The sequence below is a fragment of the Bos mutus genome, chromosome 10 (assembly GCF_027580195.1).
Source record: "Bos mutus isolate GX-2022 chromosome 10, NWIPB_WYAK_1.1, whole genome shotgun sequence".
Lineage (NCBI taxonomy): Eukaryota > Metazoa > Chordata > Mammalia > Artiodactyla > Bovidae > Bos > Bos mutus.
In genome coordinates this window covers 10,625,205-10,650,927 of record NC_091626.1, presented here as the reverse complement: position 1 = coordinate 10,650,927, position 25,723 = coordinate 10,625,205, and the positions used below count along the sequence as shown (strand labels likewise).

Here is a 25,723-nt window from a genome sequence, read left to right as displayed (position 1 = left end):
TTTACTCTTAGCCATCTGAACCGTTTAATTTAAATACTGTAACATAGAAGGCCTTTCCCCAATAAATGCTGAGTCCCATAGCCACATTCTTTGGCTTGGACCAATTCTGGTGTTCTCAAAGGTTTTCTCTCCATTGACGGATGAGAACTCTTCCCCAGTGGCATGGATTCTGAGTATCTGATGGCTTTGTGAGTCTGGAATCCAGGTCCTCCCTGTAAAAGCCATCATTCACCCCACTAAGCTATGTGATCTCACAAATTAACAGTGGTGAATTTTTTCTGGAGACCTTGTGATTTAAGAACTAATGTGACGAACCTCAGGGAGACCAGGCAGTATGTTTCAGTACAGCTGTAGTTATTATCAAAATAAGGTGTTGGGCGAGAACTCGGCAGAACTTGGTATCTCTGAAATGGCATATAGGTTCAGTGTGTCACTTTCTCCCCCCAAAGATTTTAGCGTTATATGAGAAATATGCTGCGTATCTCTTCTTACCTTCATGTGTGGGGCTTTAGGTTTGAGGGATATTATTTGGGGCAGACCTTTTTTTGGCGGGGGGGCGGGAGGGGGCGGGGGCGGTGCATCTGCTTTCTCACCATTGATTTATAACATGGGCCCTTGTTCTCCAGGACAGCCACACTCTGGGATACTGCAGTCGGGTCTCATCAGCTGCTATGTCACGTATCTCACATTTTCAGCCCTGTCCAGCAAACCTGCAGAAGTAGGTAAGCTGGCCTTGTAGGAAGACTCTGCTTGCAGGGTGAATATTGTCATTTGTGGGGTGAGGACTGTGTCTCCTCGAACTATCGTTTAAGTATCAGAGATGCAATGCGTCAAAGTAGGGAGGTGATCTAGACTTCTTCACTAAATAGTGTCCTCAGCATGGGACATGAACCTGGACCTTCCTTCTCCTGAGGCTTCCTGCTCTGCAGGAAAGACATGAACTCACGAAGGCTAATGAATTTGCTTGTAAGCCTAATCTGCATTTTCCTGCTCAGATATAATCAAATAATCAAGAAATCATCAGAAATACTCAAGCTATTTCTTTTTGTTCTCCTTATTATTGCTGTTGTTTTTAGATGGCTGTTAATTAACTTTCAGTGATCATTTCTCTGACTCTAACAGAGTGGGAAGAGTGTGGGGGAGTGGTTCTGCCACTTCAGTAACTTATATAAAGTGACTTACTGTTCTCTTCCTAGACATCTCGCCTTTAAAATAAGAATTTTAATTATTATTTTAAGAAGATAATTAAGATTCCTCTTTTCCAGAGTGGTTTTTGAGACTTCAGTTGAGTACATGTGTATATGTATACGTACAGTTTCTGGCGTGTCAGAGGTGCTTTGTAAAGGTTACCTATTACTTTTGTAGAGTAGTTACAACGGATATTTGAGAACTATCAAAAGACCATTATAGGTTGTTACTGTACGAGCCCTTGAGCTTTCCCAGTAAAGGACCATATTTTCTTATTTTGATCTCCAAACTCCTTAAATTTCATCATTTTTTTCATGTTTGTGATATATAGATGTATGTATACATGTATATTCATATATACATAAATATATACAAATGTGTGTATGTTTGGGTATATTTTATCTTGTATAAATCAAGTTAAATACATATACTCTTTTCTCTAGAGTAGAAAATTGATGTTTTCCTTTTTTAAATTTAGAAAGCAAATGCAAAGATGTTTTTGAAAGTTTTAGCATATACGTGTGGTATGTATGGGTCTTGCCTTTATAGCTATTTATAGTACAATGTGAATATAATTGTAGGTCTTTTGTTAAGTATAGTCTATCCTGGATATAATTTTTTTAGGAAAAAACTATAAATTTGACTTCAAGTTTATTTAAATCTAGTCTATTTAAAACTTTTAAGAGTATTTTGACTGTTTACATATTAATCTCTGGCTTTAACTTAATGGGGTTTTTTGGTTACAGCATTTTTCTTCCCAATGGCAGGTATCACTTAAATACAGAAAAAAAACTTTTATTTTTAATTTTGGGTGGTAGTACTTAAATAGCAAAGTTCATATTTTGGTCAGGTTTGTAAAGAAAATTTTCAGTGGCCTAAGAAGAAGATTCCTGAAGCCACAGCACACAGTGAAGTTTACAGTTTCAAGTGGGAGTACAAGTAGTCATTTTAGTGCAACTTCAAGCCCATAGAATGTGCATGTCTGTAGAATGGTTTGTAGCCTGTTATTTTATATTTATGTTCCTTATTTTGGGGCAGAGCAAATAGAGCCAGCTTGGGTGTTCAGAACTGAAGACTCTGTTAGATAAAAAATAAACAACTAATGATGGTAATATGATAGAAATCTTTGTTATCTAGCCTCTACAATTTTATTAGACTCTAGCCACTTGAGAAGTTTCCAAGGTTACAGCCTAAAAGATGTCATGACGGTCCTTTTACTGACAATAGAATGACTTCTTATCTGGGTGGAGGCTGCTGGCCAGACAGCAGTTCCTGCGAGTTCCTGTTTGATTGTTGGTTCGTCTCCAAGGATGATCGACATGGAGGATGCTCTCAGTTACCTGCATGCTACCTGCTGCCCAGTCAGCCAATTTATTGTTATCGTTTAGTCCCTAAGTTGTATCTGACTCTTTTGTGACCCCATGGACTGTAGCCCACCAGGCTCCTCTGCCCATGGAATTCTCCAGGCAAGCGTACTGGAGTGGGCTGCCCTTTCCTTCTCCAGGGGATCTTCCCAACCCAGGGATCGAACCTGTGTCTCCTGCACTGGCAGGCATTCTTTACCACTGAGCCATGAAGAAAGACCCATGAGCCAATACTTTTTACTATTGCTCCAATAGTACTGAAAAAGAACATGACTCTTAGAAATCCCTGGTACTGAAGACCCCTTTAGCACTAAGCTGACACCCAAGGGTCTTATTCTGAGAGGCTGCCTAGGTGGGAGAGGGTGCTTAGAGTGCAGCCATCTAATCTAAGTTAGATGGTAGAGGAAACCTTTGCAGTGCTGAGTGTTCACTGTTCTATACTGCATGAATTTTCCCAAAGTGAATGCATCCCTGAGTTACAGAGGGCTTTTTTTTTCTTGTCTTCACAAGTCCTAGATGAACACGGGAAGAACGTCACCATCTGTGTGCCTAACTTTGGTCAGGACCTGTACAGGGACAAGACCTTGGTTGCTGGACTGGGCACTGCCATCTTGTGTGTATGCATCTTGTACTCATGGTAAGTTCTGGAAGTTACCTGAGGCCATCTTTGCAGACTTCAAAAAAGTACAAGAGGAGAATTTACACAAGTTGTAGCAGTATGAGGTGGTCAAACAAATGCCATCTGAGGAAGAGGGAAAATGAAGCCTGAAGTAAGAAGGTGGTATTACAGCATGAAATCTAGCTGTTTGGACTTCATTTTACATAACTTGTATTTTTGGGGGCTAAATAAAATAAATATATATGGTATGTTGCAATCCTTTAAAAGACGGTTGAGTATTACTTGCTAAAGCCCTTTTGGAGAGTAAGGGAGCACAAAGTGAGGAAGAGACAGTATGTGCCAGAATGTTTTGGCAGCTTTCTACTCCAACAGAAAAACACGTTTGTTCTCTTGTTGATGGAAAGAGTACAAAGTACTCCATACACAGACATTTTGTGCTTGGTCCAGGAAAGACAGGAAACCTTTCTTTTATGCTGAAACTCACATTGCTTTTAAGGAGCAAAGTCATTCCTCCAAAAGTAGGCGTGATACATAAGCAGGCTGTGTTTTAGGTGCTTGGGGTGGGGTTTATTATTTTTAAATCTATATAAAAAAATACCAGAGGGAGAAGAGTAAAGGATAGGAATCATAAATTTCTTATTCCATTTACGTCTCACTGTTGATCACGCTTTCCTTTGACAGTCACCCTTTCATGTTTAGGTTTTACTCCTGTGTTTTACATTTCGGTATATTTCAGCGTCTAAAAATTTCAACCAGTCACAGGCACGTTGTAGTGATCCTTTGGCCAGAACTGAACCATCCTTGGTAGCTTGTATAAGTAGAATGTCTCTCTGCACATGTTGGCATTTTCTCTTACAGCTTCTAACACCCCTTCATGCTGTAGAGAGGGACCAACAGACGTGGGCCTTGACGACAGACACAGGCAGGAGAACTGAGTTTTATGAAGCATGTGTTCACAGTCATGCGTCAAGCTTGCAAAGGCAGTGTCGACTCTCAGCCTGTCTGTGACATAGTGGCAGCCTCTCCACACTGCAGCAAAAGCGACCATGGTGAACACTTTCTGGCCTAACATTATTATTAATTCCATACGTTTTCACTGATTCGGGCCCACATCAACGCTGTAAAGATGTTTTCAGGAAAACCGTTAAGGCACCCACATTTTAATCCTGATTCTCGGTCCTTCCTTTCTTAAGTTTTTCCTTCCTGAGTCTATTATCTTTGGGCTTTGAGGGAGAAATGTCAGCAACATGGCTAATTTTATGATCTGTCACTCACTTTTTTTCTGTATTGGCATGTAAAAAATATTGGTGAGTCCAGCAAGGAGAAAGTAGGTTACTAAACTATAAATGTAGAATATTTCATTTTTAGAATAAAATGTAGTTGTATTTACATATGAAGAAAAAGTCCTGGAAGGAGATAAACCAAGCTTGTAATAGTGCTTGTATTATGTATATAATTTTTTATTTTTTCTTTAAAAAAAAGTTTTTTTTTTTAACATGAGCTATTGCTTCTTTTGTTTGTATTATCAGAAAAAAAAAAGCTGTAAAGATATTTGATAGACTAAAATCAGATGTTTTTGTGAGTTGCTGAATGCCTAATCCCACATGATTAAAATATTTGCTCCCTTAGATAAAATAGGGCTTAGATTTGCTATCAGTGGAAAAGATGCAAAAATACTATTTACTATGGTGATAGAACTGCCACCAGTGGTTTTGGTTTGTGGTGTGTAATTTCCACCGTATACATCTCTACTTGAAATTTAGCGGCACCTTAGCAGAGGTTGGCAAGGTCTAGTCTGGGATTCCCAAAAGAGCTTTTGAAGCTGACAGCTGCTATGTAAAATCTGTCTAGATACCAATAGCACACGTTATTTAATGCTGGTAATCAATCTGCAAAACCATAGTGCTCGAAGGATGAGGAGACAGAAAACAACAGCCACGCCAAGTGGAGCTGGGGAGTAACCGGCAGCCCTGTGGGCTGACGCAGCACACAGCGTGAACATACCACCTGGTGATGGCAGCTGATTCCTGGGGGTTCAGCGCAGTGCTGCACAGCGAGGGGGGCCCTGGGTGACTGGTGTTTGCTCTAATTACCCACCGCAGCTCCAGGAGGAGTGGGCTTTGAGAACTTTATAGCAAGCAGCCTGGAGTTCGAGGGGGCTTTGAGTTCAGCCCTAGGAGGGCCTTGAAAAGGGGAAATGTGGGAGGTAGTACAATTTGGAGGGTTTCAAATCTTGACTTCCTAGACTCAAAAAGGATTGAGAAGTTGGAAGATGTTACAAAAGGAGGCTGCATTGCCTGGGCGAAAACTGTCATTTGAAGATGATTGCAAGAATGTCTATTTCTCAATAGAATCTGTAGGAAGCCTAGCTGGTTGTGTGCATTGCAGAGAGAAGAATTCACCCATTTTCTTTCTTTTTTAAAACAATTTTATTCTTATTTATTTTTGGTCCTGTTGCTATGAGCGTGCTTTCTCTCGTCGTGGGGAGCGGGAGCCACTCTTTGTTGTGGAGCTGGGACTTCTCATTGCAGGGCTTCTCCTGTGGCAGAGCACAGGCTCTAGGTGCACAGGCTTCAGTAGCTGTGGCACAGAGCCTCGGTAGTTGTAGCTCACAGGCTTAGTTGTCCCAATGCATGTGGAATCTTCCCCGACCAGGGATTGAATCTGTGCCCCCTGCATTGGCAGGCAGATACCCAACCCCGGACCAGGGAAGTCTGAAATCGCCCATTTCAACAGAAGTCCACGACTGCTTGGGACTTCGGTAAGATCTTAGAGGCTCACTGTGCTGTGTTCTCTCCTAACTGGATTATCCCCTCCCCACCCCCAACCACAGACACACAAACACACTCTCTCTCTCTAATGCTTCTTTAGGAGGCTCTCATAATGAACTCCAGTTTTGCTTTTTGGTTTTCTGCCCCAAGTCCTGCTTCTGTGGCACTCACTTTGAGGAGGTTTTACTCTTGGCTGTCTTAGCTTGGAAGTAGGGTTCAGCCAAAACCCATACCCTGGCTTTCCGGCTGAGGCCGCCCCTGCCCCTGTACCCAGGCATTATGCAGTAAAGAAACGCCACAGCCTGGGCCCCATCAGGAGTTCCCTGCGGGCTCTCTCTGTATGGCTATGCCCTGTGCCCTCGTAGGCTGTCACCTGCTGTCCTCCCCTAGCTATTCCTTAAGGCCCTCCTTGGTCTCTACATTTCGGCTGCAATTATTAGTCTGTTGGCTTTAAATTCACAAACTGTCCAATGAGACAGGATTTTGGAGTCCATCAAGTTCAGTTCCCTCATGGAGTGGAATTTCCTGGAGGTCCAGTGTTAGGACTCTGTGCTTTCACTGCCAAGTGCCTGGGTTCAATTCCTTGTTGGGGAACTAAGAATCCACAAGCTGTGCCCTGCCTCCCAACCCCACAAAAGTCAGTTCCCTCCATGAACGTACAAGGAAACTGAGACGTGGAGCCTGCTCCTATATGTCTCGCCCAGTTACAGAAACCTTTCCTTCGACCTCCTTTGCTGAAGTATTGGAAGAGACATGTTCATAGTCATTTTTCTTTCCCCTGGGATGACTTGGAGTCAGGTCGTTTTACTTAGGTGGACCCATCAGCTGGGTAACTTACATAATTGCATTATTAGGAGGCATTTGTGCTATAAAATGTTTCTGGCAATTTTAGTTTTAGCTATACTTAAGAGAAAAGAAAATAAGTATCTTTTTCAGCTGTCTAGGAATTTGAGTACAAAATTGGAAAAACTAAGAATCTTTACGAATGGTCAAACAACTTGCTAGTTCAAATGGGACATTCACAGCAATATGGCAGACCATTTGGAAATAATTGAAAGATTAGTAAGATGGCATTGGAGGGACTAGTTTAAACTGAGAAAAGTTGGCACATCAAGGAGGGTTACCTATACTGTTGGTGTGGGCTAGACCTGCTGCCTTTTTTTTTTTTTTTTTTAAGAATTGGGGGGGTATATTTTGGGGAATCCTGTTGTTCTGGAACCTGCCAGCTAGAAATCTTCATGTCTCTGCATCAGGGGTGTATTGAAGGCCTCTTCCTACAAACTCTGGTTTCTCTTGGGAGCTGAGTCTCCAGCTCTGTATTACACTGGGAAGGTAGTTGAACTTTATTACACCAAGGCTGAGAATAGTCATGTGATCTCTCAAGGGCCCTGTAAGTTGGTCAGGGGCAGAATCTGTGGTCTCCAACAGGAAAGTCTGGATGTGTTGGCTGGAGATTTTCTGTGACCTAGTGGAGTGTACTCTTGCCTGGAAAATCCCATGGACGGAGGGGCCTGGTGGGCTGCAGTCCATGGGGTCGCTAGGAGTCAAACACGACTGAGCCGCTTCACTTTATTTTTTCACTTTCATGCATTGGAGAAGGAAATGGCAACCCACTCCAGTGTTCTTGCCTGGAGAATCCCAGGGACGGGGGAAGCCTGGTGGGCTGCCGTCTATGGGGTCACACAGAGTCGGACACAACTGAAGTGACTTAGCAGCAGCAGCAGTGGAGTTTGGCCAGTTCCAAAAGCAGCTGAAGCAGATGTGGAGGGGCATCTGCATTACAAATCTTTCTTCCAGTGTGCAAGAGGTTCAGAGCTCAACAGAGGTTAGGAGGGCTTGGGGGTAGCGGGAGGTTTATTTTTTTTCATTGTCACAGCAATGGAAAGATGCTACTGGCTTTTAGTGAGTGAGGGCTCAGGATAATAATCAAATAAGGTTACTAGACATTCTGTGTCCAGCTGTGTCCAGCTCTGCCCCAACCAAATGCTGTCAGGCTCCTCCCACCCCCACAGGAAGTACAGGGTTAAAGTCACTCAGGCCTGAGCCCTGGAAGGGAAGAGGTTATGGATAATCCGGGAATTGTCTTGTGCAGACCAGATGGTTCTAGTAATAGCCAGAGTGCAGACAGTAAGAATTTCCCAGGCTTTTAAAGAGTTTGTAAAAAACAAAAACAACAGTATTTTCTCAGTAATTCTAAGAAGAATGTTTTGTGGATAAAGGCTATGACTGAATAAAGATCTTATGGTTACATTTACTTATAGAAGTCCATATATATGATGAACTGATTATAGGTATTTTTAGAAGTAAGAACAAAAGCTCCCGCTCTTAGTATCCTCCGATATGAAAGTGAAGTGACAGAGTTGCCAGGACCAAAAGTTGGCTTTTCTGAAACCATCTTATTCCCAAGAAGTTAGGAAATGGAATATTAAGTCATACTGTTTTAAAGAATAAACGTCATCTTTCAGATGAAAATTCCAGATATTGATCTTTTCCTGAAGTTAAGTCACATGTCCCCCCATGGAAACGACAGACCGTATTAACTCATAATTCATATGCGCAAAATATAGCACCTTGAGTGCAGGGGCCAGGTGTGTGTGTTTCTTGGGCACACAGCCATGGAATTGTTTCTGTCACTCCTCAGACCAGGCTCAAGCCAGGAAGTGGTACTGGAGTGGGCCTCCATTAACATCCATCTGTTCAAAGCAGAATTGAAAGTGATGCTGTTGGACTTAACTGGACAAAAGAAACAATGATCTTGGATCCCAGAGGACCTTTTTATGAGGGAAGCTTTTTATTGTTTATTTGCGTCTCATTGATCTCTTCTCTCCTTGGGAAAGAGGATGAGAATGAGTCCAGAAGACAGTGTTCCCTTTGTGGTTTATTTGGTTGAAATGAGTCTGGAATTCCTGCCTCTCCACTAACAGCTCCCACCGTCCCACCCTCTCCCCTATCCCTGGAGTGCAGGAGGAAAGGGATCGCTGTATGTCCCACTGAGTTCCCAGTGCGAAGAACAGGGCCTGACACAGGCCACACCTTCAGTAAACATTTGCTAAATGAATCTGTATAGATTATTCATGTACCCTGTATATTTACACATAGAAATGTGCTTAAAATGAACCCCACCCCAGGAAAAAGTAAATGCCTTTTTGTACCTCTATAAGCCAGATTTTACAACATTTTACTTCTCTAGGCAGGAGGAAAGTGGCAGGAAGAATTTTTTTAAATGACATTGATAGCTACTCTATACTGAATTTCTAAATAGAAAAACTTGTCTGTCCAAGGCTGATTATCACAGAAAATTGTGACGACCTTTGCTTTTCATGCCCTTGAGTTTTATCACCATTTCTGGCTTCTTTCATTGCCTTTTATCTCTTCTAAGTGAGACTAGTCAAAAGGTGGGGAAAGATAAATGTGAAATATGAAAAGTATGTTGGCATTTGAAGGAGGAGAGGCAAAAAACCAAAATGAAAACCAATATAACAGGACCAAAAGACAACTTTTTTTTTTCAAGCTTCTGTTTGCATAAAATGGTCTAATGCAATCCATGGAAGAAGATATCGGCTGTCGAGTTGGTCAGCCAGTTTTGGAATAAAGTGGGATATTAGACAACTTTTATTTAAGCAGAACTGTAGGTTAGAGCGAGCCTCCTTGGAGTCCTGGCCAGGCAGCTCTGCCCTCCTTCGACGTGTTATGTGACATGTTAATATACTCAGCTGACCTTTCTGTTTTGTCTTAGTTTGACATCGACGACCAGATCAAGTTCCGATGCTCTGCAGGGCCGGTACACAGCTCCCGAGCTGGAAGTAAGTTCATTTCCTTTTCTTGGCCCTGCTTTATCTCGGAAGACCCATTTTCCAGGAAGGCTTTTTGTGTCTTTACTTGCATCTTTAGTGGTCTGCATCCCATGATCCCATTTTTTTTACTCAGGAAGGAACACGATTCCTGTACGGAAAAAGAAATGTCCTCAATATACTATAGGATTAAAATAAAAGTTGTTGATTTTTCTCCAACAGATTCAGCCTCTGGTGTGGCATCCGGCCACCCCGCTCCCACCAAAGGCCTGGGTAGCTTGTCAGTCTGCGGTCTGTTTTTTTCCTCTGTCGTAACAGAATGTATGTGGGTTGTTTTAACTTCCGGTCCCTTCCCCTAGTGTGTACCTGTCTGTGTTCTCCATACATGGCACGACTGTGAGGTCAGAAGGCGGCTGTTGGAAAGAGAAGGGGAGGGACACCCTGTCTGCGCGCTGCTGGGCACTGTCTGTACGTGAGCTTACTCCCTGCAGCAGCTCCAGCAGGTGGGCATTTCACAGGGTGAAGAATAGCAAACAGTGAACAGAGGCCTGTCGGTCAGCAGAATATCTTTTTCTTTCTGATGCAAAACTCCTTTTCTGAGGCCCTTGGTGGAACATCCACTGAGGTCACAAAAGGTCTAATCAGATGGAAGCAGCCAGAAAGAGACTCCGCCCTGACTCCAAGAATGGAAAGAAGAGGCGTTTCCAGGGATGGCTAGGACTTGCTGTGTTCTAAGCACTGCATCTGTGATTTCATCTTCAAAGAAACCCGAGGAGGCTTTTATCTCCATTTTCCAGCAGGGTGGGGGATAAACAGAAAAGTGAAGTCCTTTAATCTTGGGATTTGCCGGCATGTAGACCATGTAGTCTGGCTCGAGTCGGTGCTGTGTTCCCAACCACCGTTGCCCAAGAGCTGGCTGCTGTCTGCCGGCTCTGCTGCTGACCCTGCCTGGCGTCCGACCCCCGGCTGCCCTTCCCTGCGTGGAGGAAGAGCCCTGGGGTCTGTCCAGACACGGGCGCTTTGCTCTGGGGATGGGCCTCCCTCCACCTGACCTGGAGAGAGCCGGTCGTTATGAAGGGTTGTCAGTCTGCCAGCAGCATTCACCAGCTCTTTCTGTCACTTGAAGAAGGAGCAAACTGTACTGAGTCTGAATGGGTTGCTGCCTATTCTTCAGAAGAGAATGGCTCTAGAAGGCAGGCGGTCATGCTCACCACTGACTGGGTGACCCCTGCTGAGGCTGGACCGCTCTGGCTTCAATATCCCTATTGTGTACAGAGGTGAAGTGCAAAGAACAGCAAGTCTCCGCATTAGATTTAAGAGAATGTTTTTCTTCTCATTCCGAGGAAAGAGCCCCAGTGTTCCCCTCTGAACCGGAGCGCACACAGGATGGAAGTTGGTTCGCCAACTCCTTGCATCACTTTTCACAGGATAGACCTTTGAAAGAGATAGTCAGTCATTGCTTGTGGTAACTTTAGCTTCAAAAGAACTGGGACCCCAGCATAACATGTCTTGGGCCCCCTGAATAAATTAATGAATCTTAGACTGTATCCCTTGATCCAAGATTCTGTCAAGACCAGTCCCTCTATTGACAAGTTTCCTTGACACAAGAAGGAAAAAGAGCTCGGCTTTGAGGGATATAAATGGGGCAAAGGCTTGGATTCCCACGTCCTTGCCCCCAGCTCTCTGTTCTTTATCATAAAACTATCAAGCCAAGAGGCGTTGAGGACCCAGCACTTCCTAGACAGTCCTGGTATGTGTTGTGTTTCTTATTCTGTTTACCAGAGTCTTTCTGGAATCAATGTAGTAATTTTTCATAAACGCAATTTAAAAAAAGAAATTAAATTTGTTGTCTTGAGTAGGTCAGAAACGTGGTACATCGTTTGGAAGGAGCCACCCCCTGCATTGCCGTCCCTGTTTCCCCTGCTTCCCTTAGGCCGCCAGTTCAGAGCCTGATTCTAGTAGCGATGTGGGTGGGCCTGCTGGCTCCAGGTCCCTTAGTTTTCCCCTTTCTGAGTCTGTCGGCTCCACCATCGAGATATCACATGCTGCCTGTTGGCCCTTGTGAAGCACAGACCTGGGAGTTCCCATCCACCCAAGTTCCTGTCCCAGCTCTGTCACTAAGCTTGTTTTGTGACTTAAGGCCAGGTCTTCAACCTGGCTGACCCCAGTTTCCTCACCTAAACACAGGATAATGATCTCAGTCCCTGGCGCCAAAGATCGAGTGGAGCAGCAAGTTGGACAGAGTGCCAGGAGGGAGCTCCCAGAGGGAGGGGACCTTATCTCATTCACTTCATGTTCCAGGCTGAGTTTTCCAGAAGTGGCCACCAGGGCAGAGCCTGACTCGCAGGATATTTATTAGGGGGGCTTCCCCTGGTGGCTCGGAAGACTGTAAAGAATCTGCCTACAATGCAGGAGACCCGGGTTCAATCCATGGGTCAGGAAGATCCTCTGGAGAAGGGAATGGCAACCCACTCTAGTATTTTTGCCTGGAGAATCCCCTGGACAGAGGAGCCTGGCGGGTACAGTCCACGGATGTCAGACATGACTGAGCAACTAACACTTTGACTTTTCAACACATGCAGAGGAGGGAAGGGGGGTTGAAGGGCACTGCAGGTTGGGCAGAGCCTCTGCTCATCCCAGGGGTGCTCGGAGCAGATATGACCCATCAAAGCTGTCCCCAGGGGTTGTGGCTGCACCTTTACACCCCTGCTAGGAGCTCTTATCCTGCGTGGGTTGCCCAGGAAGGGCTTGCTTGAGAGTGGGGCGACTCCCAGCTAGGGCAGAACCTGGAGCTGCCAGCCAGAGCTCACAGGGGTTGAGCAGGCACTAAAGGGGCACCCTGGAAGGGGCTCTGGGTGGCTCTCCTCCATGTCCTCGTGTTTCCCATCTCACCAGCCCCCAGACCATCAGGGAAGAACAGACACTTCAGTAGAACCTTTCGAAGGGATGAAGTGTGCAGTTCTGGATTTGGGGTGTAGTTCAGATGGGGAAAATTTGGCATGTAGATGGCTTTTAGTTCTTAACCAATGTGGAGATGGAAAAGCAGAAAGCAAGCCTCCTGACTTGGTTGGTTTTGCCCTCACAGGTAGCCCGGTGTTGCTTTTGCTTCGGCTCTGGGGGAGAGGGTAAGTGGACAACATCCCGTCTGGGCCTCCGTGATGCCCTGCAGACCTGTACCACTCGTCTGTAGGTGTTTGGGATTTAGGCACAAATAACTTGAGTGGGAAGAGGAATTCCTTTATTCCAGAGCTGGTTTATTGTTTATATACTTGACACGTTCTTCCCAAAGGGTCTTTGGGATTTGTGTTGGTATTCTGGCAGATGAGGAAAAGTTGATATTTTTGGCTCATATTTATAAGTTAAATTACACAGTACATTTTTGAGGAACAAGAAGTTACATTTTTTTTTAAAGGAATGCAAATTTGGAAAATTTCTTTCATTCAGCTTCCTCTTCTTGAATTGGAACATTCCAGGGGCTGGAGAAGGAAATGGCAAACCACTCCAGTGTTCTTGCTTGGAGAATCGCAGGGACGGGGGAGCCTAGCGGGCTGTCGTCTCTGGGGTCGCACAGAGTCAGACACGACTGAAGCGACTTAGCAGCAGCAGCAGCAGGGGCTTGAGAACTCTTGCTCTGCTATCACTTTCTTCCGAGTTTATAATAAGTTTTCTGTGTTTAAGAGCTCTCTTCTGTTAAATGTGCCAGTAGGTAACTCATCCTATTACAGAAGGTTCAGGGGTGAGGTGGGAGCTTGGGGCTCACGGCATAGATGAGCTTGCCTGAGGGTACAAATGGTGTTTGACAGCTTTCCTACTCAACAGCCTCTGGGTTGGAAATAAGCAAGTTTGGCTTTGCGAAAGTGGTAAGCATCCTTGTGTTCCCTCATGGAGCTTGTGCTCACTTTGTGGTTCACAGACGCTGAAGAGAAGCGGAATATGAAAGAGGGCCCACGGGTCATTTATGATGAGAAGAAAAGCACCGTCTACAGCTATGCCTATTTCCACTTCATGTTCTTCTTGGCTTCCCTCTATGTGATGATGACCGTCACCAACTGGTTCAAGTGAGTGGCCCCTCGTCTTAGATGTTTTAGAAGTTAATTTTTTAAAACATCCTATTCTTGACAGCCTGAAAATCAGACCTCTTGAAGTCAATTAACTTCTTCTCCAAGACCTGCTGCACTCGTCTTCCCAGAAACAGTCCATTGACATACTTTTAACCCTGGAAATTGGTGATGCTTACTGCAGCCTTAAGAAAATAGGAGGTTAATAGCATATGGACAGTCTATAGAACATAGTAACAGAAACGGAAGAAGAACTTAGAATTCGTAAGCAATCATCTGGCTTTTAGAAAAGAGATGATACTCTTTTTTTCTACTTTGTCTTTTTTTTTTTTTAACACTTTCATTACAAAAGTTTGAAACATCTAAAAAAAAAAAAAAACTAATATGTAAGTATGAAAAGTAGCATAGGCCCTCCACCCCAACTCCATAACCACTGCTAATCAAATGATGTATTTTCTTTCTTTTTTGTGCATTTATATGCCTGTATAATTTTTTTAAACATAAATGTGATTACACATATTTTCTCCCTTGCGGGTTGGGTTTTTTTGTTTGTTTGTTTTTTGTTTTTTTTTAACTCACATGACGAGTCTTACTTTCCCTGTTACTACATGAAGATTCTTTTCGATTCCTTTTGTATCTTTCTTTGATCCAGAGTTTCTGTTGGATCATAATTTGGTGTACATTAGGATATACCTAAGGTAGACATTAGAATAACTTAGGATAGATATTTGGGCTTCCCTGATAGCTCAGTTGGTAAAGAATCTGCCTGCAATGCAGGAGGCCCCGGTTCAATTCCTGGGTTAGGAAGATCCGCTGGAGAAGAAATAGGCTACCCACTCCAGTATTATTGGGCTTCCCTTGTGGCTCAGCTGGTAAAGAACCCACCTGCAATGTGGGAGACCTGGGTTTCATCCCTGGGTTGGGAAGATCCCCTGGAGAAGGGAAAGGCTACACACTCCAGTATTCTGGCCTGAAGAATTTATTTAGACTCATTGTGCAACAAACAGATGAGTGGCTTCTCTGGGCCACGCTGCTGTGGGTGGCAGGGCCTGTATTCTAGTGCCGGAGGCGAACAGTGGTCCACATCAAATACAGTGTGTTGACACTGATGACTACTGGGGAGAAAAGTAAGGAAGAAGAACAAGGAGCAGGGCGGGGGGGGTGGGGGCAGAGGTTGCAAACAGACTGATGGGGAAGGCTTCCCTGAGGAGATCTTCCCAGACAGCCTGAGGAAGAAGAGGGCATTGGAGCCTCTTGTGTTTCCCAGCATGACAGGGAATTCCTGGAACATTTTGGCCTGGGAAGCTTAAAAAAGGTTGGAGGCAGAAAATAACAGGTATCAAGGATGTGTTAAAACTGGAGCCCTCTCTCGCTCCTGGTGGGTAAAAATTGTATAGGCACTTTGGAAAATAGTTCCTCAGAATGTTGAGTTGTTATATGATCCCGCAGCTGTACTCCTAATGATATACTCAAGAGGAGAAAAACACGTCCACGCGAAAGCTTATACACAAATGTTCATGGCAGCATCGTTCATAATAGCTAAGTGGAAGCAACCAAATGCCCATCAGCTGACAAATGGATGAACAAAAGGTGCTATATCCACTCAATGGAATATTCCTCCACAACAGAAAGGAGTAAAGTACTGTTACATACTACGGCATGGAGACACCCCAAAAGAAATATGCTGAGAAAAGCCAGTCCCAAGAGGCCCCTTGATTCCATGCCCGGTGACATGTCCAGAACTGGCAAAGCCATACAGACAGACAGTGGTTAAGTCATGCCAGGGGCCGAGTGGAGGAGGAAAGGGGAGGGCAGCTAAAGGGTGCAGGGTTTCTTTCTAGGGTGATGAGAATGTTCTAGAATTGACTGTGGTGGTGGTTACACAAGTCTATGAATACAATAAAAATCATGTGCTTTAAGTGGGTGTGCATTATATTAATATCTGAATTGAGTTGCTAGGGAAAAAAGAAAGGCTGGTGTGGGATGGCGGTGGAAGCAGGGAGAGACGCTTGGTGGGAAGAGACCTTCCCACCACCTGTTCTCTTCCTGCTCTGACCACAGCTGGGTCTCTTGTTTCTACAGCTATGAAAGTGCCAACATCGAGACCTTCTTCAGCGGGAGCTGGTCCATCTTTTGGGTCAAGATGGCTTCCTGCTGGATATGTGTTCTCCTGTACCTGGGTACGCTGATTGCCCCCCTCTGTCGACCCTCTCCGCAGTACTCCGTGTGAGGATCTGAGCAATCTCCTTGGTTCTGCAGCAGAAAGTGATGCCCTTGAACAAATATCCCAGGAGTCAAGCAGTGACTGGTACTTTGTGACAAGCTGGCATTCCCCTGGCTGGCTTCACTGGGTCTGAAAAACCTTCAGAGGGGAAAAAAAAAATTACTTGATTCGCTTTTTGTAATTCTGAAGTTCAAAAAGAAGCTACCAGTTTGCCCCTAAAGAATTGAAAATTTCACCTAAGTTGATGCTGAGTGTTTATAGATTTTGTACGTGTTTTACCCCTAAATATTGGGATAGTGGTCAGGCTAGTATTTTCCTTCTGCATGTTTTTACCAGGACAGAGTTTGGGGAATGACATCTTTTCCCAGGGATAAAAGCATACTTTGTGTGGCCTATTACCTATCCCTGAAATAGACATGACAAAATCTGGAGCCCTTTGTCCCCAGTAGAAGGCAGACCCCTCAGAAGGCTCCACACCTCAGCCTGCAGAGCTCCTGGCTCACCGTCCTGGTATTTATTGGCTCCAAGAGGAAGCATCTGCTTTTCATTCCACCCCTGTGCCATCTCCTCCCACCCCTGACACGTTTCCCTTTGAAGTTGTGATGCTGGGAATCACAGGCTTCACTCTGCCCTTGCCCTTCCCAGAGGTGCCCTCATCCCATTGGGTTCAGCATCTTTCTTATAATGTGAAAAAGCACACTTTGCCATCACCACCCATGTGATTCCCCCCACCAGATTGTCACCACCTGATCTGAGTTACTGCCTTAGTAACTTGCTTTGTAACTCAGATCAGGTGGTGATGGAGCAGTTTGACTCTTACTCGTGGTGGTGTTCACGTGATGATAGAACAATGTTCGTGTTGTTGTCTTCGCTATAGTTCTTGTTTGTGGGTTGATAGTCATGATACTTTAGGACCTTATTGGGAAGTTGCTTCTCGACTGAAGCCTACTGCACCCCTCTTTCCATTACTGAAGTCAACCAGTTTCTCTTCCACGCGAGGCCTTTGAAATTGTAAAAGCAAAAGGGCTTTTGTTTTCCAGATCTGTAATGTGACCACACCATTAATGTCCCTTATGATTTTAGGGGTAGATTTGCTAAGGTGAGAATCAGAGGCAGCACCTCAAACAGGGCTGACCAGGTAAGGCCTCCAATTATACAAATTGTAGAAGTGACCAGATGATATACTTAGAAGAAAAGGTGGGTGGGATGGGGAGTTATTTAATTAAGCCATGAGCAAAAGCCACAGAAACTTCCAAAGTACATACTCCTAAGGTGACACTTAAGAGAGATTTGACTCTAGGCAGCTGTGTAAAAAGATCTCCATTTTCAGTGCTGATGCTCTCGTCCAGGGAGGAGTTTACACAGCGGAATGTCCACTGGAGACCCCAGTGGAGACACAGTGGGGACCCACCTCTTAGTATTTCATGCAGGATGGAAAGAATCCTCTCGGCCCATTGGGTCCCCCATAAGCTGGGCTCCAGGGTGCCAAATGCTGACCTGGGAAATTAGTCCCGCTCTTCATTTCCACTCACTCCTTTGCCCTCCTCTCAAGAAAATGAGGGAGTTGGGTGGACGCAAGAGGCATACAGTGGATGAATTCCTCCAGAAACTTGCCTTAGTTATAGTGTTGGAGATTCACTTTTTAAAGGCACTCCTTGTGTGTGTGAGAGAGCCTTGTTTTGTACACTCGATCAAGTTTTTTTCTTTTTTCCCCCCACATCAGGAGTCTTCAAACTTGGTCCAGAGATCTTCTGTAGGCACAGAATGAGTGGTTGCCGTGTGTGGCCCACAGGGAAGCCCGTAGGGGTGGGAGCTCTGTGGTCAGACAGGTGGTGGCAGTAGGTGGCGTGTGTCACAGCAGACCCCACAGGGGCCACTGCAGTGGCTGGTTCAGTGACAGGCTCTGGGTAAGCGAGACTGGCTTTACAAAGATCACGAGGACGGGCAGGTCAAGAGCTGGGGTGCTGTCGGTAGCTGGTTTTGTTGTGTTTTCTTCCTGCTAGGGTCTAGCATCCAACTCTGACTTTCGAGCTGGCCCTTCCCGTGCAGAAAATAGCTCAGGGAGACACAGAGGAAAGGACATCGCCAGTAGCCAGGCTTCCTTCCTGAGCCCCTCTCCCTCGCAGCCAACCCACATTCTCCAGCTGCTTAAGACTTGGTTGATGCCTGATAATGTTCCTTTCTGAAGGTCGGTCTGATACAAGAAGAGTTACAGTCATTCTGATTTTTATTCTCAACTGAACATTTAAGCAGTTTTATCCAAATGATCCAGAGAGATGTGGACATTCTCTGAGGACTAAGGGTATATAAATAAGATGTTGACTTTAATGATTATTAATTGTAGTAAACAGTACTCAGGTGATAAGTCAACATTCATGGGTTTAAAGAGTCTACGTTTTTGTGCTATTATGTTTTAAGAAACTGGAAACACAGTGCCAATTGCTTTGAGTTGCTGTTAAGGATGATGTTCATTTGATAAATTCACTGATAATCTTTTCAAAATAATAGACTTTGCTTCCTACAACTTTTTATACATGATTTAAAAAGTGCATTCTCAGAAGCTGCGGGTCAGATTCCTTTAGCAATGAGAGTTGAAGATTTTTTAAAACTATGTGTAAGATTCCTCGGTGCTGTTCATCCGATGTGGAAATTTTTTCACTTCTCATTTTCACGAGTAAATACACATAAATAGAGGAAGGGATTCTTCTGGGAGTGTTGCTGTTTATGTCTAGATGTGTCACCTGACTGGAGACCAGAGACTTTCTCACCAAAGGCTTTCAGAAACCCTACTTGGTCCTCACTGGGTTGATTTTTTTTTTTTTTAATGCTGGTTAGTTGGTTTCGTTTTTGTCCTCACAATTTCTTGGGAAATGGCTTGAAAGAATTGTTTGCCAGAAGTCCTTGGAGCTCCTTCGTAGCGTGTAGGTGGGCTGTGTGCATGTGGGCCGATGGAGGTTGGGGTCCCGGGGGCTTTGGGATTCTGGTGGCCAGCGAGGGCGCTCCCACACCCCTTTGTTTATTTCCAGTTGCTCAGAGATGGCTTCACTATGGTTGACCTCTGTGCACTGCTATTCCCCCCACATTGTCTCCTTCTGCCTTTTTAAGATTATTTGCTTATTTATAATAATTTTGGCCAGAAGTTTACTACCATTGGTGCTTCCTGTTACCCTGCAAAGGGAATTCCAGAGCCTGTATGCATTTACGCTGCCTAGGTCTTTTTCTCCTTTGATTGCCTTTCTAAAGAGCATCTCATTTTGGTGTACATTCATGTCCTACCCCTCTTGAAAATGAAAGGCGGTTTTAGATATAACTAAGAAGGATGTGATCTTGGGCCAGGATCCCACATGTCCAGAGAGCACCCTGGGCTCTCCTTCATTGAGGACGGCGCTGATACCACTGGGTTCATGCCGTTCTCTGTAGGGTCTTCTCCTTGATTTACTAAATCCCTCTGACTTCGTTCTTAACTGTGTTTCCTGCTGTCCTTAATATATTTGTAAAGCCTCAGACATTTTAATCCAGTTTTGTATTTTAGGCAGAGATGTGCTCTCTAATATACTCGTTTAGCAGGATACAGATCTTTTGAATTAATGCTAACCATTCTAAAGATTTCTCTCTCTCTTTTTTTTCCCTTCCTCAGTAAATCATTTACAGAAGTGTTCATTTTGAGAGGATGAAGTATTTGGCTTTTACCAAAGAGGTGTTCTTTTTTTAAAAGCAAAATCCTTTCAGCAAAAACTTAACTTGGGGAATTGTAGATTAAGAATGCATTTGTCCACATCCGCTTCTGTAGGTGTTAACCATGTTTATGTGAGTAAAATGTTAGAAAGAACTCTTTAAGGTAATCCTTTGTGGTGAAGGATCCTGGGAAATTCTCTCAGGTAAAGAAAGCTTGCAGCAGATGGGTAATATATGTCTTGAGAGCTATTTATAAGAAATTTAAGGATTGTTTTGTTTTCCTTTATTAAAGATTTAAGGTTATTTTACTTTGAAAAAAACTACAGAAATTTTATAGTCATAACTTTGTTACTTTTTTTTAAAAAAACTTGTCTGAAATAATTAGATGTAGCCAAATTATGTGGTTATGTTTTGCTGTTAGAATTTGAAAATGTAGTATGTGTGGTAATCTACTGTTTGAAATTTATAATGGTCTTAGATATGTTTGAGTTTTGGTAACTTTTAAAAATAGTTATTTTTTTTGTTTTAAGTCACAAAGGCACCTATGGATTTATAATTGGGGTTTTTTTGAATGCTAATTTTTCTATGAAGCAGCCGAAGTTGACCAGTCTTTTCCTAGGTGGAAAACTCAAAACTTGTTAACTCTGTACTTTAATAAAATTAAAAAATGAAAACCATGGTTTTTTTTTCTTCTTCTTTCTGTTGAATATATTTATAAATAAAGTCTGCCAGGTACCATTTTCCAAAGATGTCTTCAAATGTTAATTCAATCTCAAGTTTCATAGAGTCTGTTCTGCTTCTAGAAGATACAAACAGGAAAACCCAAGTTTTTTGCCTTCTTCCTTGCTGAAAGCCTCTACAACCTGCTTTCTTCTTATTTTTTTTTTTTTTTAATTTACTTTGCTGTGAAGGGTCTTTGCTGCGGTGCTCAGAATCTTTAGTCATGGCATGCAACTCTTAGTTGCTGGACCAAGGATCAAAGCTGGGCCTCCTGCACTGGAGCATGCTGTGTGACAATACTCATATTTTGGCAGAAGCCTTCTTATATAACTAACTGAGATTAGGAGACTCTAATTAAGAGTCTTAGAAATCTTCTGTTTAGCCAGAGGATTTGGCACTTCCTTAAATCTTTGAAATCTTAATAAGAGGCTTTATCTTGACGTTGAGGCTACATTTTTACTTGTGGCATCTTAGAAATGATAAGTAGTTAATAAAACAGTGTGGTTGGAAAGATACTTCATTGAGTGTGTTTCAGTGTGTTGTTAAATGAAAAAAAATTGTTCAGTGTGATCCAAATCCTGCATGTATGAACTCTTTAAAAAAAAAATAATTCTGGAACTTGTTAAAACAGTAAGACTTAGGAATTTCCTGGTGGTCTAGTGGTTAGGACTCAGCGTGTTCACTGTGTGGGAGGGGTTGGGGAGGTGGGGGGACTTGGGCAGTGAGGGCGGAGAAATCAATTCAATACAAGGATAAGTGGGGACTGATAGCCAACAAGCAGTGGCATGAGGTGGTTGGATAGTATCACCAACTCATTAGACATGAGTTTGAGCAAGCTCCAGGAGACAGTGAAGGACAGGGAAGCCTGGCATGCTGCAGTCCATGGGGTTTCAAAGAGTTGGACATGACTGAGTGACTGAACAACAAGAAAAGCAGAGGGAGGGCATCCAGTAGATGGAAAATTACAAGAGGAGATCTCAGGTAGAGAGATTCTTTCTCAAGGTAGACAGGCCAAGTGTAAGCAGACAGGATAGGGGACCCCAGAGAAAGAACCAGGCATAACTTTAGTAACAGAAGCCGTTTTAGGCCTGAGCTATTTTGTGATCTAAGCCTGGCCACAGTGCCTGCCCTTGCAGAGGAATAGGTCTCAGTAGTTAATGATATTAAAGGAACAAAAGAAGGTAAGAACTAGTAACTGCCAGGACAAGGAGATAACCTAACTTCATCAGAGACAATATGTCAGTTGTAAAGACTCCCAGTTCTGTTTCAAAAGTCAAAATTAATCCAAAGCATGTTCTTGAGTTGTTTTGCAGAATTCAACTCCACAGGAGTCCTCAACCATCAGATTAACTGGAACCTAAGAGATGATGGGCTTCCCAGGTGGCACAGTGGTAAAGAATCTGCCTGCCAATGCAGGAGACACAGAAGAAGCCTGTTTGCTCCCTGGGATGAGAAGATCCCCTGGAGTAGGAAATGGCCACCCACTCCAATATTCTTTGTCTGGAAAAGTCCATGGACAGAGGAGCCTTGTGGGCTGCAGTCCATGGGATCTCAAAGAGTTGGACGTGACTGAAAACAAGATATACGCAAGGGATGATGATGATTTTTTCTGATCCTCATGACTCCTATCAACTACAGCCTGGACTCTGTCAATTGTTGCCCCAATTCTATGCCATATTCTCCTCTGCTCACATGCTTTCGTGAATACCCATGTCCCCTTAGCTTAAAACTTACCAAGTTTTTTTGTTCAGGGAGATGCTACTTTGGGAAGATCCCCAGTGTCCTTACTTGCTGCAAGTGATAATAAATCCTTCCTTCTCTCAGTCTTTGGCTTGTTTGTATCTTTTGGCTGTGAAACCCACCAAGAGGCAAACCCAGTTCCTGGGTAATGAAAGGACTTTACACCAAAGATGGGGGAAATGAAGAACTTCAGATATCAAGGGTGGGGAGTCTTGCTAAGCCAAGGTTGTGCTGCCCTGGCAAGGACAGAATGGATGTGGAAGGCTAAGGTTGAGGTCTGGTCAAGAAGAGAGCTCAGAGGAGCCTGGTTGGTCAAGGAGATGAACTTGGTCAGAACACACACATTGTGCTCGCATGCTCAGAGAAAATGCACCCAAAGCGTACACCTGTTGTTTCGTCCCCACCCTCCATTTCCTTCATATTTTGGGAACTGTTCACATAGTTGTAGCAGGAGCAGCTATTTTCTTTCCATATAATTGTCATAGCTACAGTTAGTTGATTCAGGATTGGACTTTTCATTTAAGTTGGGTGATCAGCCTCTCTGGAAGTTTGGACTTGAAGTGAGTTGGGAAGCTTAAACGATGTTGTTAGTGTCTGGTTTAGGTGTTACAGACACAGGGAGAGAAAGCCAGTTTGTGAAGATCTGGGATTAAAATGGATGTGCAGAGGGGCAGGTATGAAAGAGGGAAGGGATGGGGCAGAGAGAATGGGCTTCCGGGTTTTCAGGGTGTTCTTAATGTTCCCCACTCAAATCCCATTCTGGAGCCTCTGTTTGAAATAGCAACGATAGCAATTGTTCATTGAGCATTTGATGTATGCCTTGTAAAATTCTCATAATGACCCTGTGGAAATTACTGTTCTAACTTTCATTTTAAATTCTGTGGGGGGGGGCAAACTTTTCTTAAAATCCTTCCTGCGGTTATTTTTTTTTTTTACAGAGGTTGCCAAATCTTACCTCTTCCCACTCATCTTTCCCATCTCCTTTTCTTTATCATTTTCCATCCCTCAAGGTTTTCCCTTTTAGGTCAGTTTTTGCTTTTAATACACAGAATTTCCTCCTGGTTTCTGTGTTTGCATAGGTATTATATCAGTAAGAAATTGCCTCTGAGTTATAACAGAGTGAACTTCAGTGTCTTAAACACATGGGATTTTGGTTCAGCATCCCAAGGATGTCAGGCCAAAGGTTGCTGTGAATTTCTGGCTCTTTTGTGAACTCCAGGGGTTACTTTGCAGATTTATCTTATTTATACTCCAAGCAGAAGACCAAGGAAGAGCTCAGGGCTCCATGAAGAAAAAGCACATTGCATATTTCAGCACAGGAAGCATAAGGTCTGAAATATCTTGTTATTGCCGGAAAACAGGAAGAATTTTAAAGACCCTCTGATGACAGGCTAAATTATGTCCAGTAATAACTATTACCTAGAAATAAGTCTTGTAATCATTATTGTATATTTATGTCTATTTTTCTGCCTTTTAAAGGGAGAAAGTGAGTGAAAAGACTCGAGTTAGAATTATAATATTAATAAAAATTCAAAAGATACAGGTAATTAAGTTTAAAGTCAATGTTCAAATGCTTAAATCAGTAAGTTTATAAGGTTAAACTTTTTAGGTTTCCTGTGTTTTAAATATTTAGAAAGTTTTGTCTATGCTAATGTGAGTCATTATTGTTGAGTTTTTGAAAGATTTGAGAAAATCAAATGTATTAAAATTGTACTTTGAAATTTCTAAGACTTTTTTAAAAAAATATGATGAATGTTTTATCACATTTATCACTTTTTTAAGCCAAAGTATTTCTCACATTTATAAACCAAATGTATTTATCACACTGATAGGCCAAAGAGAAGTTAATCAAAAACAAACATAAAATTAATCAATTTGCAAATAAAATGATATGAGTTTAAAAGGTTTTAAATTATTTTTAAAAATATATATATAATTTAATATATGAAATAGAAGTTGAAACATTTCAGTACATAAAATCTGTCTTCAAACATAAGGAAAATTTAGATTCTTTGGGTGTGTCAGTCAGTATAGGCTAAGATGTGCTGTGGTAACAAGCAAGTCTAAAAATCTCAGTGTTTACAATGACTAAAGTTCAGTTCTCACTCACAATGCATTTCAGTTATCAGCTGTCTGCAGCTCTGCTCCAAGTTCTCTTCGTTCTGAGATCCAGACTGATACAGCAGCCCCTATTTGGGACACTGCCGATGAAGGTGGCTGAATTCGCCACTCCAAAATGTGCTACTTTGGAAAAAGGCAATTGAGAATATTTAAGAAAAGTTCTTTGCCCTTCCCTATTTGTCTGAAAGCAGAACATAAATTTAGAAAAGCATCCCTCTTCCCCCCTCCACCAGAAAGGACAAGCATTAATCCCTGAGATGACTTCGGACCCTTATCCATGGAGAAGACATTGACTTAAATCTGCATAATAAACCTTTCTCTAATTTTCCATGCTTTCTCCTGGTCACCTCTTCATCCTTGGCTTGCCCCATACCTTTTCTTTGCCTTTAGCTAAAGATGGTATTTAAATCTGAGTTCTAAGCTACTTTTGAGAGTTACTAATTTTTCCTGTATATTTCCCATGTATATATGATGTATAAAATAAAGGGTAGCAAAACATCCCATCCCAAAATATGCCACTTGGATGTATCAATTATTTTGAGCTATAGCAAGTAAGGAGCAATGCAGGGAGAGGCTTTCTCTGAATGCCCCTGGCCTGCTTATAGACAGATCCTCCAAAAGGGACTCAACAGTCATAGACCCTGTTGACTAAAAAGATGCATGATGTGAGAGTTTTGAGTTAAGTGTTATTTGGGGCAAAATGAGGATTTCCGCCCAGGAAACAATACCTCAGATAGCTCTGAGAAACTGCTCCAGAGAAGTAGTGGGGCAAGTGAAGTGAAGTCAAAGTCGCTCAGTCGTGTCCAACTCTTTGCGACCCCATGGACTATAGAGTCCATGGAATTCTCCAGGCCAGAATACTGAAGTGGGTAGCCTTTCCCTTCTCCAGGGGATCTTCCCAGTGCAGGGACTGAACTCAGGTCTCCCGCATTACCAGCTGAGCCACAAGGGAAGCCCAGCCCCTATGTAGTTAAGAAGCATATCTGTGAAAAACTTTCAAGGTCAGTATATGTGATTTTGGTGAATGGGGAATTCACACAATCATGAACTTATCTTACAGAAGATTTTCTGCTAGTCACAAGAGCTGATGTCACTATGACGGGATTTAGTGCTTTTCTAGATTTGAGGATTGGGATCTTGAAATCAGTTCCTGCAAATATCTAACTAAAGTCTTCTTCCACCAGTTTTCCTGCAGCGCAAAGCACCTCACCCTGAACTCCCTCGGGAGTGTTGAAGGTCAGCACCTGCAGCAGCTCAGGGTTCAATCTCCAAACAGGCAGATGGCAGATGCCCTTGGCAGGTTTGTAGTTGACAATCCCTTCCCCGGGGAATGTCATCAATCAAAGACTAGAAGTTGCCCCCACACCCAGATTTCAACATAAGCCCCCATCTGTTCTTCTAAGGGTCCGTTTATTTATCTTTCTTAAAAATCATTTACTCTTCCCTAAGATG

The 25,723-nt window shown here is 43.2% G+C and overlaps 1 protein-coding gene across 2 annotated transcripts in view; it reads left to right on the top strand.

The window, feature by feature from the left end:
* SERINC5 (serine incorporator 5) overlaps positions 1 to 20,364 on the top strand; it is a 109,241-nt gene extending 88,877 nt beyond the window's left edge. For both annotated transcript variants that reach the window (XM_070377273.1, XM_070377274.1), the window contains exons 7-12: positions 627 to 722; positions 3,063 to 3,189; positions 9,679 to 9,745; positions 12,819 to 12,858; positions 13,647 to 13,791; positions 15,874 to 20,364. In XM_070377273.1, coding sequence (XP_070233374.1) covers positions 627 to 722; positions 3,063 to 3,189; positions 9,679 to 9,745; positions 12,819 to 12,858; positions 13,647 to 13,791; positions 15,874 to 16,021 — 623 coding nt within the window. In that variant the 3' untranslated portion in view covers positions 16,022 to 20,364. The remainder of the gene's footprint in view (positions 1 to 626; positions 723 to 3,062; positions 3,190 to 9,678; positions 9,746 to 12,818; positions 12,859 to 13,646; positions 13,792 to 15,873) is intronic.
* Positions 20,365 to 25,723: the final 5,359 nt, after the last annotated feature.